At 45.6% G+C, this 15083-nt stretch overlaps 1 protein-coding gene across 3 annotated transcripts in view; it reads right to left on the minus strand.

The window, feature by feature from the left end:
- LAMC3 (laminin subunit gamma 3) overlaps window positions 1-1205 on the minus strand; it is a 70098-nt gene extending 68893 nt beyond the window's left edge. For 2 of the 3 annotated variants that reach the window (XM_030207815.1, XM_030207818.1), the window contains exon 1: window positions 827-1205. In XM_030207815.1, the coding sequence (XP_030063675.1) occupies window positions 827-1205 (379 nt within the window). The remainder of the gene's footprint in view (window positions 1-826) is intronic. The other variant, XM_030207816.1, reaches the window with a different exon arrangement.
- Between the last annotated feature and the right edge of the window lie 13878 nt (window positions 1206-15083).

Consider the following 15083-nt stretch of genomic DNA (forward strand, 5'->3'; position numbering starts at 1 on the left):
TGTTCTTAGTTCTGCACTTCCCAAATCTGTCCTAGGGACTCTAAAGCCAGTCAGTTTTCAGGATATTCTTAATGAATAAGCATGAATTAATTTGCATACATTGAGACTCCAGGGCATGGCAATTTATCCACTCAAACATACAAAAAATCAGTGTCAATTTATCCATAGATATTCTTGTGCAGTCCTTAGGAACAGGTGGGAGAATTCTGCTACAGCTGCAAATAAAGGAGGTGGGATTTAATCCTGACTTCCCCAGACTGTTGCTCTAAATATTAGACTATCCCTCCACTCTGAAAGTATGACATGAACTGAGCAACCTGGGAATGTGCCATTGTTATAAAGTATTTATTGTTTTGTTTCCCTTCCAAAATGACAGAAGAAACACCAAAATGTTTCATTTCTGTTTGGGTTTAATGTGACAGAGAAAACAAAATGAAATACAGTAAATAAAAGAGAAAAAGGAAAGGTTTTGCCTGCACATTCTAAGGGCAGCCTGGATGTCTGCGTTTTGATTACTCAGTACCCATTCTGGCCAGCACAGGACTGTATTGGGCTCCCTCCAGACCACAGAGTATGTTACCTGCACAACTATCTCCAAGAGGCTGTTCTGCCCAAGCCACAAGACTAACATAAACCTTTGCACCAAACAGTGAAAAGTCTTCTGAACTTTAGAAATTAAACAAACTGATCCTTTTCCATCTGTACTTTGCTAGTAACCCATTACACCTCTGACTGCAAGCCCACAAAAGAGAAATATTATATAGTGCCTGTTTCCGACTCAGATAATTCCCCAAACCTCCTCGTTGACCAAGGTATTTCCACTTACCCATGTGTAAGGTGATGTTAACAGAATTGGGATGCTGCACTCCAAATGCCATAGACTGACTTTGCCACCATGTGGGGTCCTCATCATTGTGGAAGTCAGTCAGGTAAGAGGCATTGTGGTGTAGGTTGGGGTCCATGGCATCGCAGCGATGGCACAGCTGGTTAACTCCCCTGGCTCCTGTCTGCAGACAGTAATCTTCAGGGGGGGAGCCACATGTGTTTGTCACCCCCACCTCCTTATTGAAAGCCACATTCTCAAACATGGGTAAGCAGCGCTGCGCCTTGCCCAGTGCATCATAGCAGGAGTCCATCTGCCCCAACACGGAGAGCATGCTCAGAGAGAGAGAGCTGAGAAGCCACAGCCAGCCAGTCCACTCCATGACAAGTCTCAGAAGACAATAAAGTTTCTTCTGGGAAGCTTCGGAGGCTCCTTCAAATGCTGAGTAGCCACCTCCTGGCCCCTTTCCATTCCTCAACACTTCCATCTTGTGGTATCTCCAGGGAACAGGAGGAGAAGTTTGCAAATGACAAAATAGCAAAGTTTCATCTCCTTGCACATTCCAATCTCACATTATTTGCTGTATCTAAATGGGATACCCTGGCTGTTTCACTCATCCTTATTGTATTTTCCAGCTTGGCCACTGTTTGGAAAACAGGATACTGGGCTAGATGGACCATTGGTCTGACCCAGTATTGCTATTCTTATGTTCTTATGATCCTCAGTTTCTAGCTAGGACTACAGATTTGACTTTTTTTTTTTTTTAGCACATTGGCAGTAACCATATGCTAATTTCTGTGCCAGAGAAGGACCCAGGGTATCATGAAATATTCCCACATCTTCTTGTCCTGGTACTGTACCAGGTAAACAAATACAACAGATCCTGGGGGCAGGTCACATGGAATGGCCCCTCCTAGTCTCTTCTTTTCATGTTCGATTATTTGCATGTGAGGCTTCCAGAGTGCTCAGGAAGAGCCTTGCAAGTGGAGACAGGAGATTTAGCAGTAGGGAAAAGAAATGATATTGCCTCCGACCAGTGAACAGTGCAACAGGCTCAGGGCCACTACAGAGAACTCTTCTGAAGGCAAGGTTTAAGTAATACAATACAGGAAGCTGAAATAACCCCTCTCCTCCCCCTCGCACAGTGCTTCTGAACCCATTGCTTGAGGTATACGTAGTCCCATCAGGTTTTCAGGATATCAGTGGTGAATATGCATGAGATAGATTTACATTCCATGGAGGCAGTGCATGCAAATCTAGCTCATGCATATTCAATTTGTGGAAATCCTGAAAACCTGATGGGGCTAGGTGTAGGTCAAGGACTAGGTTGAGAAGCACTGTGGTAGCAGAACATCCCAAGTGACTGGACACAGCTTCTCAGATTATTAACTCCAAGTCATTAATTAGTCACGTGGAGGGGCATAATCGAACGTCGCCAGCGATCTATTTTGGCGGCGGCGCAACAGCTGGCCGGAACCGTATTATCGAAAAAATGGCCGGCCATCTTTTTTTTTGAAAATACGGTTTATCCCGGCCAAATGCCAGAGTTCGCCGGGTTTGAGATCGCCGGTTTTGTTTTTCAGCGATAATGAAAAAATGCCAGCCATCTCAAACCCGGCGAAATCCAAGGCATTTGGTCGTGGGAGGAGCCAGCATTTTTAGTGCACTGGTCCCCCTCACATGCCAGGGCACCCTAGGGGGCACTTCTAAAAATGTTTAAAAAAATACAAAAAAAGCTCCCAGGTTCATAGCTCCGTTACCTTGGGTGCTGAGCCCCCCAAATCCTCCCCAAGCCCACTCCCCACACCTCTACTCCATTACCATAGCCCTTATGGGTAAAGGGGGGCACTTACATGTGGGTACAGTGGGTTTGGGGGGGGGGGGGGTTGGAGGGCTCAACACTTAGCACCACAAGTGTAACAGGTAGGGGGGGGGGGTGGACCTGGGTCTGCCTGCCTGAAGTGCACTGCATCCATTAAAAACTGCTCCAGGGACTTGCATACTGCTGTCAGGGACCTGGGTATGACATTTGAGGCTGGCATAGAGGCTGGCAAAAAAAGTGCTTTATTTTTATTTTTTTCGTGTGGGAGGGGGTTGGTGACCACTGGGGGAGTACGGGGAGGTCATCCCCCATTCCCTCCAGTGGTCATCTGGTCAGTTGGGGCACCTTTTTGAGTCTTGGTCGTGAAAATAAAAGGACCAAGTAACCCCGGCAAAATACTGCTTAACGCTGCTTTTCTTTTTCCATTATCCGCGAAAGCAGGCCATCTGGTAGCCACGCCCATGCCCGCCCATGTCCCTCCTTCGCTTTGCTGGTGACATGCCCCTTTGAACTTTCACCTGCGAGGCGACGGGAAAGCGGCAATGCTGTCAAAAAAGCAGCTTTCGATTATACCGATTTTGCCGCTTTTTCGAGATTGTCGGCCATCTCCCAATTTATGTCAGAAGATGGCCGGCGATCACTTTCGAAAATGAGCTGGATAGCCAACCAAGACAACCAATTAGTAAGACAAGATGTGAATATCTCCTTCAAAAATAATGTTATGTACCAGGGGTGCCAACTTCAGTCCGCGAGGGTTGCAATCCAGTCGGGTGTTCATGTGATAGGAGGCAGTGTCCTTCTGTGGATTAGGAATTGGTTATTAGACAGAAAACAGAGGATAGGGTTAAATGGCAATTTTTCTCAATGGAGGAGGGTGAATAGTGGAATGCCGCAGGGATCTGGGACCGGTGCTGTTTAAAATATTTATAAATGATCTGGAAATCAGAACGACGAGTGATGTGATTAAATTTGCAGATGACACAAGACTATTCAAAGTTGTCAAAACACACGTGGATTGTGAAAAATTGCAGGAAGACCTTAGGAAACTTGAAGACTGGGCATATGATGCACATTAGGAAGAATAATTCAAATCATAGCTATCTGATGCTGGGGTCCACCTTAGGAGTCAACACTCCAGAAAAGATCTAGGTGTCATTGTAGACAATAAGCTGAAATATGCCCAGTGTGTGGTGGTGGCCAAGAAAGCAAACAGGATGCTAGGAATCATTAGGAAAGGGATGCAAAATAAAAGCAAGGAGATTATAATGCCTCTGTATTGCTCCATGGTGTGACCTCACCTTGAGTATTGTGTTCAATTCTGGTCATTATATCTCAGAAAAGATATAGTGGAATTAGAAAAGGTTCAAAGAAGATCGACCAAGATGATAAAGGGGATGGAACTCCTCTCATATGAGGAAAGACTAAAGAGGTTAGGGCTCTTCAGTTTGGAAAAGAGAAGGTTGAGGAGAGATATGATTGAGGTCTACAAAATCCCGAATGGTATAGACTGAATATAAGTGAACATAAGAAAAGTAACATAATTGTTGCCATACTTGGACAGACCGAAGGTCCTTCAAGCCCACCATCAAGTCCAGTATCCTGTTTCCAACAGTGACCAATCCAGGTCACAAGTACCTGGAACAATCCCAAAACAATACATTTTATGCTGTTTATCTTAGAAATAAGCAGGGCATTTTGGACTTTTCTTTTAGGAAGAGATCCAAACCTTTTATAAACCCCGCTAAGCTAACTGCTTCTACCACATTCTCTGGCAACAAATTCCAGAGCTTAATTACACATTGAGTGAAGAAATGTTTTCTCTGATTTGTTTTAAATTTACTACTTGGTAGCTTCATTGCGTGCCCCCCTGGTCCTATTATTTTTGGAAAGATTAAACAAGTGATTCACGTCCATAGTCTGTTATTGAGATACACATAGGGAAAGCCACTGCTTGCCCTGGGACTGGTAGCATAGGATCTTGCTACTATTTGGGCTTCTGCCAGGTACTTGTGACCTGGATTGGCCACTGCTGGAAACAGGATACTGGGCTAGATGACCATTGGTCTGATCCAGTATGGCTGTTCTTATTCATGAGATCTACTTACATGCACTGCCTCCCTTGTATGCAAACAGGTCACATGCATATTCATTTTGGCAACCCTGAAAACCCGACCGGGCGAGGGCTGAGTTTGGACACCTTTGGTATATATACCCAGCAAATGTTTTCAAAGTATTGTAAGATTCTTCACCAGTCATCAAAGTTCAGGCACTGCAACACTTTTGAATAACTGGCAGAGACCTGTAACATAGTAACATAGTAAATGACGGCAGAAAAAGACCTGCACGGTCCATCCAGTCTGCCCAACAAGACAAACATATGTGTAAACCTTACCTTGATTTGTACCTGCCTTATTCAGGGCACAGACTCAAGTCTGCGCAGCAGTACTTCCCGCCTCCCAACCACCAGTCCCGCCTCCCATCACCGGCTCTGGCACAGACCGTATAAGTCTACCCTCCACTATCCTCACCTCCCAACCACCAACCCCTCTTCCCCCCACCTGCTCCGCCACCCAATTTCGGCTAAGCTTCTGAGGATCCATTCCTTCTGCACAGGATTCCTTTATGCATATCCCACGCATGTTTGAATTCCGTTACCGTTTTCATCTCCACCACCTCCCGTGGGAGGGCATTCCAAGCATCCAGCACCCTCTCTGTGAAAATATACTTCCTGACATCTTTCCTGAGGCTGCCCCCCTTCAACCTCATTTCATGTCCTTTCATTCTACCGCCTTCCCATCTCCGGAAAAGATTTGCTTGCGGATTAATATCTTTCAAATATTTGAACGTCTGTATCATATCACTCCTGTTCCTCCTTTCCTCCAGGGTATACATGTTCAGGTCAGCAAGTCTCTCCTCATACGTCTTGGAACGCAAATCCCGTACCATTCTCGTAGCTTTTCTTTGCACCGCTTCCATTTTTTTAACATCCTTCGCAAGGTACGGCCTCCAAAACTGAACACAATACTCCAGGTGGGGCCTCACCAACGACTTGTACAAGGGCATCAACACTTCCTTTCTTCTGCTGATCACACCTCTCTCTATACAGCCTAGCAACCTTCTCGCTACAGCCACCGCCTTGTCACACTGTTTCGTCGCCTTCAGATCCTCGGATACTATCACACCAAGATCCCTCTCCCCCTCAGTACCTATCAGACTCTCACCACCTAACACATAAGTCTCGGGTTTCTACTCCCTAAGTGCATCACTTTGCATTTCTTCGCATTGAATTTTAATTGCCAAACCTTAGACCATTCTTCTAGCTTCCTAGGATCCTTTTTCATGCTTTCCACTCCCTCCCGGGTGTCCACTCTGTTGCAAATCTTAGTATCATCCACAAATAGGCAAACTTTACCTTCTAACCCTACGGCAATGTCACTCACAAATATATTGAACAGAATCGGCCCCAGCACCGATCCCTGAGGCACTCCACTACTCACCTTTCCCTCCTCCGAGCGAACTCCATTTACCACCACCCTCTGTCGTCTGTCCGTCAACCAGTTCCTAATCCAGTTCACCACTTCGGGACCTATCTTCAGCCCATCGAGTTTATTTAAGAGCCTCCTGTGGGGAACCGTGTCAAAAGCTTTGCTAAATTCTAAGTAGATTACGTCTATAGCATGTCGATGATTTAATTCTCCAGTTACCCAATCAAAGAATTCAATGAGATTCGTTTGGCATGATTTCCCTCTGGTAAAACCATGTTGTCTCGGATCTTGCAACTTATTGGCTTCTAGGAAATTCACTATCCTTTCTTTCAGCATGGCTTCCATTACTTTTCCAATAACCGAAGTGAGGCTTACCGGCCTGTAGTTTCCAGCTTCTTCCCTATCACCACTTTTGTGAAGAGGGACCACATCCACCGTTCTCCAATCCCTCGGAACCTCTCCCGTCGCCAAGGATTTATTAAACAATTCTTTAAGAGGACCCGCCAGGACCTCTCTGAGCTCCCTCAATATTCTGGGGTGGATCCCGTCCGGCCCATGGCTTTGTCCACCTTTAGCTTTCCAAGTTGTTGATACACACTCTCTTCCGTGAACGGTGCTCTATCCACTCCATTCTCAGGTATACTTTTGCCAGTCCCTCTCGGTCCTTCTCCAGGATTTTCTTCAGAGAAAACAGAACAAAAGTATCTATTTAGCAAATTGGCTTTTTCTTCATCATTATCTACATAGTGTTTTGCTGTATCTTTTAGTTTCACAATTCCCTTTTTAGTCATTCTCCTTTCACTAATATACCTGAAGAAATTTTTGTCTCCCCTCCTTACATTTCTAGCCATTTGTTCTTCCGCTTGCACCTTTGCCAGACGTATCTCTCTCTTGGCTTCTTTTAGTTTCACCCGGTATTCCTCCCCGTGTTCCTCTTCTTGAGATTTTCTATATTTCTGGAAAGCTAACTCTTTAGCCTTTATTTTCTCAGCCACTTTCTTGGAGAACCATATCGGTTTCCTTTTTCTCTTGCTTTTATTTACTCTCCTTACATAAAGGTCTGTGGCCCTATTTATTACTTCTTTCAGCCTGGACCACTGTCCTTCCACTTCTTGTACGTCCTCCCAGCCCATCAGCTCCTTCTTCAAGTATTCCCCCATTTTACTAAAGTCAGCACGCTTGAAATCCAGGACTTTGAGCTTAGAGTGGCCGCCCTCCACTTCAGCCGTCATATCAAACCAAACCGTTTGATGGTCACTGCTTCCCAGATGTGCACCCATCTATCAGGCACACATCTAGATAAAATTAAGGGCTGTAGTATGAATGTGCACAGAAAAACATTTTGGTTCATTTTCAGCTCATTTTTGTGCTCTCTCTCACCACCCCCCCCACTTCCATTTTCAGAGTGTTTTGGCAGTTCATTTCCCACATTCATTTTAATAAAACATTTTAATGTGTCTTAGAAGTTTTTAATGTATGCATTAAGTTACAGACTAAACATGAGAAATCAATTTAGCATGCATGAAACTTATGGCATTCTAATGAATGCACATCCTTAATTTGTGTTCAAAGCTCATCCCCATCACTCTCTCTCCTGCTCATCCACTACAAAGTGTACCCAGCACTTTCTCCCCTCACAACTCCGCTCTAGCTTTCTTAATTCCACAAAACCCACTCCCATCACTCTCTTGCCCCTAAGATTGTTCAATAGGCAACTGAAGTAAGGCTGCAGAAGGCTTAGAACAAGCAGTAGTTCTGAGGCCTTGACTATGGACTCCTTTTACAAAGCAGTGCTACCGATTAGAATGTGCTGACTGCGAAGAAGTCCATGGGAGTTGAATGAGCTTTACATTCAGCGTACCACTTTGTAAAAGGAGGCTTATATTCTTTTTGTGTGCTGAATGTCAGCCCTTAATTTTATCTAGATGTGTGCCTGATAGATGAATTACATATAGATAGATTTTTATGTGCATCCATTAAAAAGCATCACTATCTGCATTAAACCCCAGTTCTCTAGGACTAGTGAAGCTAATGGAAATGTAAGAAATGTAAACATTTCTTTTAATTGTTTAACACAGACACTAGGAAGAGCAGTCGCATATCCAGACATCAACTTTTGGGAGGGGCCTGAGCCCAAAGTAGGGGAGAGGCAGCACAAAATTCTGCCCTACCTCCCTGGCTCTCTACTCCTGTCCTGCTCTCCGTGCTGCCCCATGACCCCGAAATACCTGAGTTGGTGGGGATCCCCAAAGTCTGCCGGCAAAATGGGTTCTCCTTCATGGCAGAAACTCTGCGACAATGGCAGTTGGCAGCACTTTCCATTGGCCACTGCTGCACCATCCCTCAGTGCATACTCAATTTTTGTACATGTGCGAAAACTGAGTATGTGTGGGGGAGGGGCGGGGCGACAGTGGACAATGGAATGTACTGCCAACTGCCAGCACTGGAGAGTTTCTGGCCATGGAGGAGGACCTCTTTTGCTGATAGGGCTTGGGGATCCCCGCCAGCCATAGCAATTTGGGGGGTCTGAAGAACCTAAAGTGAAGGGGGAGCCAGGCCCTTCCAGCGCCCCCCTGTGGCTACACAACTGATGTGTGAAAAACTTTCAAAGTAGCAAGGGGGGGAAGCATGCAGAACATTGCTCATGCTATTCTTTTCAGCCTCTGTGTGTGTGTATTTCTGCTATGTGTTCTGTGTGTGCACTGCATGTACTGGGTCACTGTGGAAGATGGTGTGCAGTTTGTGGAGGGTATTTTTTTTCGAGGGTTGGGGCATTGTGCAGCATGGTGATGCAGTTGTGTGTGGAGGGGCTGTTTTTGGGAATGGGACATAGCTTTAGAGGTAGAGCAGTTTTTAAGGTGGTGGGTCAGGTGTGGGACTATTTTTTTTGGGGGGGGGCAGTTTGTGGGATGCTGGGGCAGTTGTGGTGTAGTGTTTGGGGGTGGGGCACTTTGCAGGGTGATGAGGTAGTCGTGTGAGGGTAGTATTTAGGAGTGGGGCAGTTAACAGGGGAGTACTTTTTGGATGTGAAGCTGTATGGAGATGTAAGGGAGGGTAGTTTTGGGGGGTGCTGGAGTAGTTTGTAAGGTAGGGAAACAGTTGTGGAGGGCTTGTTTTGGTTGGTGGGGCAGTTTTTCAGGTGGTGAGGCAGTTGCAGTGGGTAATTCCTGGAGTGGGACAGTTTGTAGGGTGGTGGGGCAGTCGCAGGGGTAGATTTTGGGGATGGAACAGTTTCTGGGGTAATGTGGCATTAGTGGGGGCAGTTTGTGGGATATGGTAAAGTTGCAGAAAACAATTTGCAAGGTTTTGGGCAAGTTTCAGGGGGTAGTTTTTGGAGGTAGGGACAGTGGGAGTAGTTTCATGGGGTGGAGGCAGTTAGTGGGTAATGCGGCAGTTGCAGAAAGGTATTTTTTGGTATGGGGCTGTTCACAAGGTGCTGGGGCATTTGGAAGGTGTAATTGTGAGGGATTGGGACCATTTTCAAAGATTTGGGGCAATTGTGGGAAGGTAATTTAGGGGTGGGCAGCATGCAAGGTTGTAGGTGAGTTGTGATGGTAGTTTTGGGGGGTAGCAGTAGTTTGTGGCATGGTGGGGTAGTTGTGGGTTAGTTTTAGGAGTTGGCAGGGCAGTTGTGGGGTGTTACTTTTGAGGATGAGGCAGTTTGCAGGGTGGCGAGACAGTTGTGGAGGGTAGTTTTAAGGAGTGAGGCATTTTGTGCAGGGAGTATTTTTTTTTAGGGTGGGTAGTTTGAGTGGTTGGGAGAGTAGAGAATGGGCAGAGGCGGTTTGAAAGGAAAAATTCCTTTACTACTATGTTACATTGTATGTAAGTTTCTATGTTACAGAAGCTGGAGTTCCTTCTCCCATAGAAATGCATTTAGGCCATCTTGGGGTGGGAGGGATACTTTTTTTTCTCTGGAATCCAATTTGGTCCATTTTCAAACTTGTGTCTATTTACCAGTTTTTCCCTCATGCTAAGTTTCATCCCATTCTTTTCAGTTTTCAAACAGTTATTTTACCTCCAGGCAGACAGACATTCTTGACCTCTTCTGTAAAATTCTTTCCAACTTTCTGAACAAATGAAAAGCAAGCTATGAAAACTTTGCCCAACAGGTGGCAGCAATGAACCAGATCACAGCTATCAAGCAGCCATAAAACATGCACTTACTGAGTTCTAAGCCCCACAATCTTGCAGGCCTTTTAATAGAATAAGTCCTTAACTCCTGAGAAGGGTCAGAGAAAGTCAGCAGAACAAATCACATCTACAGACATTAACTTTTGTCTCCCTTTTCTTAAAAATATCTTTAAATGATTTCAAACAAAGTTTGTCTTAGACTTTAGGATTTCCTGAGGGAATGAGACCTGGAGAAAGAGGCAGGGACAGATTAAATCCTTCTGAGGCAAGACTTTCAAGACCTTTCCTCATAGAGGGGGTCTTTACAAAGTCACTGTAGCGTTTTTAATGCTAGAGATGCCCATAGGAATATATGGACGTTTCTAGCTTTTAGCGCATTCATATTTAATACATGCGCTAAAAGCACCAGCACCAGCAGTATGGCTGCACAGGGTCAGCTTAACATTAGGCAAGACTAGGCAGTCGTCTAGGGTGTCAGTTTCTCGGGGGGGGGGGGGCAGAAAAGAGTAGCTGCAGTCAGTGCAGTACAGTAGGTCCAGAGAATCACATATTACCCTCAAGAACGGTGGCAGTTTTCAGACAGCTAAGTTACCCGGGTAAATGGTGTTTGGCCATTCCCCTCATATGTGTGTATTTATGCATCTATCTATATAAAGATACACAAAACAAAGCTTTAATATTTATAAGTATGATGCCCAATTATGTATTTTTACAGAATTGTTCTGGGAAAGGCAGTAATGGAGCAGTCACAATTGCTGAGTTTTATTATCAACATGGGACAGGGGCTAAGAGCCTGAATCAATTGGGAGGGTGGGGGCACTTAGTACTTTTGCACCAGTTCTGTGGCTGCATGACAACATATGATGTGCATTTAACAGAAATCCACAGATAATTAAACAAAAATGCATCTATGCACATTAAAATCAGTGGATAGGCAATCCACGTAAGGCCAGTTTAAAGAGCACCTCATAGGGATGGGGGGTAGCATTGCTATGTTATCCAGCAGGAAGCCTGGATTCTAATCCGGAGTTGGGCTTTTGTTCCTGGGGATGCTGCAGAGAGAACGTTCACAACCATGGGGTGGGGTGGGGTGGGGATGGGGAGTTTCCAATCATCATTCAGCAGTAATTAGTTGGGAATCCTAAGGGAGTTTCAAATGAGGTTCCTGGGACAACTACTACTACTACTATTTAGCATTTCTATAGCGCTACAAGGCGTACGCAGCGCTGCCCAAACATAGAAGAAAGACAGTCCCTGCTCAAAGAGCTTACAATCTAATAGACAAAAAATAAATAAAGTAATCAAATCAATTAATGTGAACGGGAAGGAAGAGAGGAGGGTAGGTGGAGGCGAGTGGTTACAAGTGGTTACGAGTCAAAAGCAATGTTAAAGAGGTGGGCTTTCAGTCTAGATTTAAAGGTGGCCAAGGATGGGGCAAGACGTAGGGGCTCAGGAAGTTTATTCCAGGCGTAGGGTGCAGCGAGACAGAAGGCGCGAAGTCTGGAGTTGGCAGTAGTGGAGAAGGGAACAGATAAGAAGGATTTATCCATGGAGCGGAGTGCACGGGAAGGGGTGTAGGGAAGGACCAGTGTGGAGAGATACTGGGGAGCAGCAGAGTGAGTACATTTATAGGTTAGTCCTGGACCGGGGGGGGGGGGGGCGTGGAGGCTGCGAGCCCCCTCCGCCCCCCCCCCCCCCGCCCGCGCGGTTGGTTCTGATTGAGTTGAACTCCCAACAAAGCAGAAAAGGTTGAAAGGGAAATAAACACGAGCAGTGGAACACTTTTTTTTTGGGGGGGGGGGGGGAATAAACCCCTTTCTACCCCAGCCCTCTACATTTCCTAGTTGCTAATGCTGTGTGTGGAAAAAAGGTTGATCAGGTCATGGCCCCTGTGCCCCCCCCCCTCATTCTGCTGTCTATGGAAATAGAAATAGTTGTGAGTCATTTTTGGGGAGCATCAAGGGAAGGTTCTCTCTACTCAGCCTCAGAAGGAGAGGGAAAGGGGAAGGGGGTGGGATTTGATATGCTGCCTTTCTGTGGTTGTAGGAGTCCCTGGGTCAAGATGCACAGGGAGGCAAGGGTAACCTGGTGCTGTTGCCCTTCCTCTGTGTGGGGATGAGGGGTAAGGATTCCCCTTCACCTCCTCCTCCTCCTTCCTGCTTCAGCTGAGGGTGATTACTCTTGCAGTTAGGTAATTGGCTGGAGAAGGTCAAGGGTGAACTATGACCTACCAGGAGGTGGACTACAGGTAAGAGGATAAAAGGGGACCATCTAGGTGGCTCACCTTCTTTCCTGTTCTTGCTCTCACCCCTACCCCTGTCTCATGGTATGTCAGGAAGGCATAACTGGGGCTTGAGCCAGTAAAAGTGATTCCTGGGGTCACACTGTGGAACGTAGCCAACCGAGAGCTGGAAGGTCAACTCTGCCCAGGCAGCCGGGCACAGACACAAGCCTTTGGGCTGTGGGCTAGAGGGAAGGGCCACTGGCCATGCCAATCAGGGCATTGGTCCAGCTAGTTGGAATGGCAGGCTGAGGGTTGGTAATTGCAGAGGCTTGGCTCAGGAACTCATTGGATGTATATTATACCTAATAAATCTGTGATGTATCCCAAATACAGTTGGTGTTGTTTGTGTGTATATTAAGTTATAAAAGGGTTGGTGGGGGGGGGGGGGGGGGGGGGCAGCAGCTAATGGCTACCCAGGTCACAATCAAAATGGTTTACATATTATAGACAGGTAGTTACTTTGTACCTGAGGCAATGGAGGATTAAATGACTTGCCCAGAGGAACTGAGGCAGGAACAGCAGCATCAGCACTGTCCCCTCCCCCACTTTTCTAGACACATGCATTCAGCTGCCTACAAGCACACACATGACATCTAGTGAAACATGAAAAAGTCCATCAACTACTTTTTATGTAAAAAATTAACAGGTCCCCAATCCCCCCCCCCCCCCCCCCCGCCCCGGGTGCTGTGTAGGAACAGGCCCTGCAGGCAGGAGCTCCTGTGCCTTGAAATGCTGGGAACTCTGCCCAGCTCTGCCCCTCTTTGTAGCTGTCAGAACACAGATCGATATATGCTAAAGAACCTTTGAAGAGGATGAGCTCTGGGAGCAGACTTAGGCAATTCCTAACACCTCAAAACTCCCAGCTAGCCTCCAGGGTCACCCAGTCTTCCTCCCTCTGTCCCCTCACCCCCTCTTCCAAGGCTGCAGAGACTAGGGAGAGTAGAGTATCAATTCTAAGCAAAAGATAATTTTTCAAATACATTGTAGACCCCATATAACACGGGATCGCTTATAAAACGCAGTCACGGGTTAGATCCTGGGGGGGGTTCTTTTCGTTATTACCTATTATTCTGTAGACAAAGCAGATTCAGTGATAATGTGGAAAAATATCTTGAACTCCAATGTCTGTGCTATATGGGCTGTACAGTATATGGTCACAGAGGCAGAGGAGGTAAAAGCGGGGAGTGCACTGAGGAGGGAAACAGAGAGGGCTGATTGAATCCCCTGATAGAGAGACAGGTTTACACACACATGCAAAGACACAGATCCCTGATGTTAATGCACAGACAAGTCACAACAACTGCAACACCACCAAAAGGTAAGCTAACACAGTAATATGATTTAGGAAGTCTTAAAAGTCTAAAGCATGGCATTTTAGTGATTTCTTTTAAAAAGTGAGCTGAGGTCCATCTGATGTGGCATACAGTGAGACCAGGTGAAAGGAGAGGAAATGCTGAGAAAGAACACCAGTACATGCTCACATAGCTTTGGCTTACAAATCTAGAGAGAGCAGTTCTGGTCCACTGGTGCAGTCAATAACGTCACCTAGACAGAGTTGACTACCCATATCTTTCTTATGGACAGTACTCACGTAGCACATGAGTTTATCTTGTTGGGCAGACTGGATGGACCGTGCAGGTCTTTTTCTGCCGTCATCTACTATGCTACTATGTTACTCACTTACTTAGATTTAGGTCTGACTGTGCACCTGGATGCTTTGGGCAGCAAGTGCTCTCCAGCATATTCGATCGGTCAGAACAGTTTCCCAGTTGGTGTCAAGGTACTGAAGAAAGGATCTTTGAATGTGCTATGCTGTGTCTTTCTTGGTTTCCCTTTCTTTCTCGTCCCACCTGTTGGTATCCACTGCATTGTGATTTTAGGATGTCAGTAATTATGCAGCCTTAGAATATCTCCAACCAACATAGATTACAGATGGATGGACACTAGCTTTATAGAGCTTAATTTTCATCCTAGCGTTGATTGTTGCTTCCTATTTTTGAGGCATCCACTGAAGTGATTGGCATACCTTTCAACACTGCCATCACTGGACATAAGGCTACAAAGATAGGTGAAGTTGTCCAGCTCTTTGGCAGGTGTTGGTTAATGATTATTTGTGGGCAGACTTTTACGGTCTATGCCCTGAAAATGGCAAGGACAAATCAAGATCAAGTATGCATATGTAGTATCACACCATATCTTATGCTATGAGTTTATCTTGTTGGGAAGACTGGATAGACCATACAGGTCTATATCTGCCATCATCTACTATGAGATTATTAATTGTATTTATTTATTTATATTGTTTGATATACCACTATAAGCAAGTAACTGGCTTCAAAGCAGTTTACAATAAAACAATCTTGTTACTGAAGAAAGAAGAGGTGAAGAAGGAGTTAAGAACAATTAGGCTATGCTAAAGAAAAAAAGGTGAGTTTTCAATGAGGATTTAAACTGTTTATAGATAGTTTCTGAATGGAGGGAAGCAGGGAGAGCATTCCATAAATTGGGTTCAACATAACTAAGAGCTGATGCTCG

This window comes from Microcaecilia unicolor, chromosome 6 (assembly GCF_901765095.1).
Source record: "Microcaecilia unicolor chromosome 6, aMicUni1.1, whole genome shotgun sequence".
NCBI classification, from domain to species: Eukaryota; Metazoa; Chordata; class Amphibia; order Gymnophiona; family Siphonopidae; genus Microcaecilia; species Microcaecilia unicolor.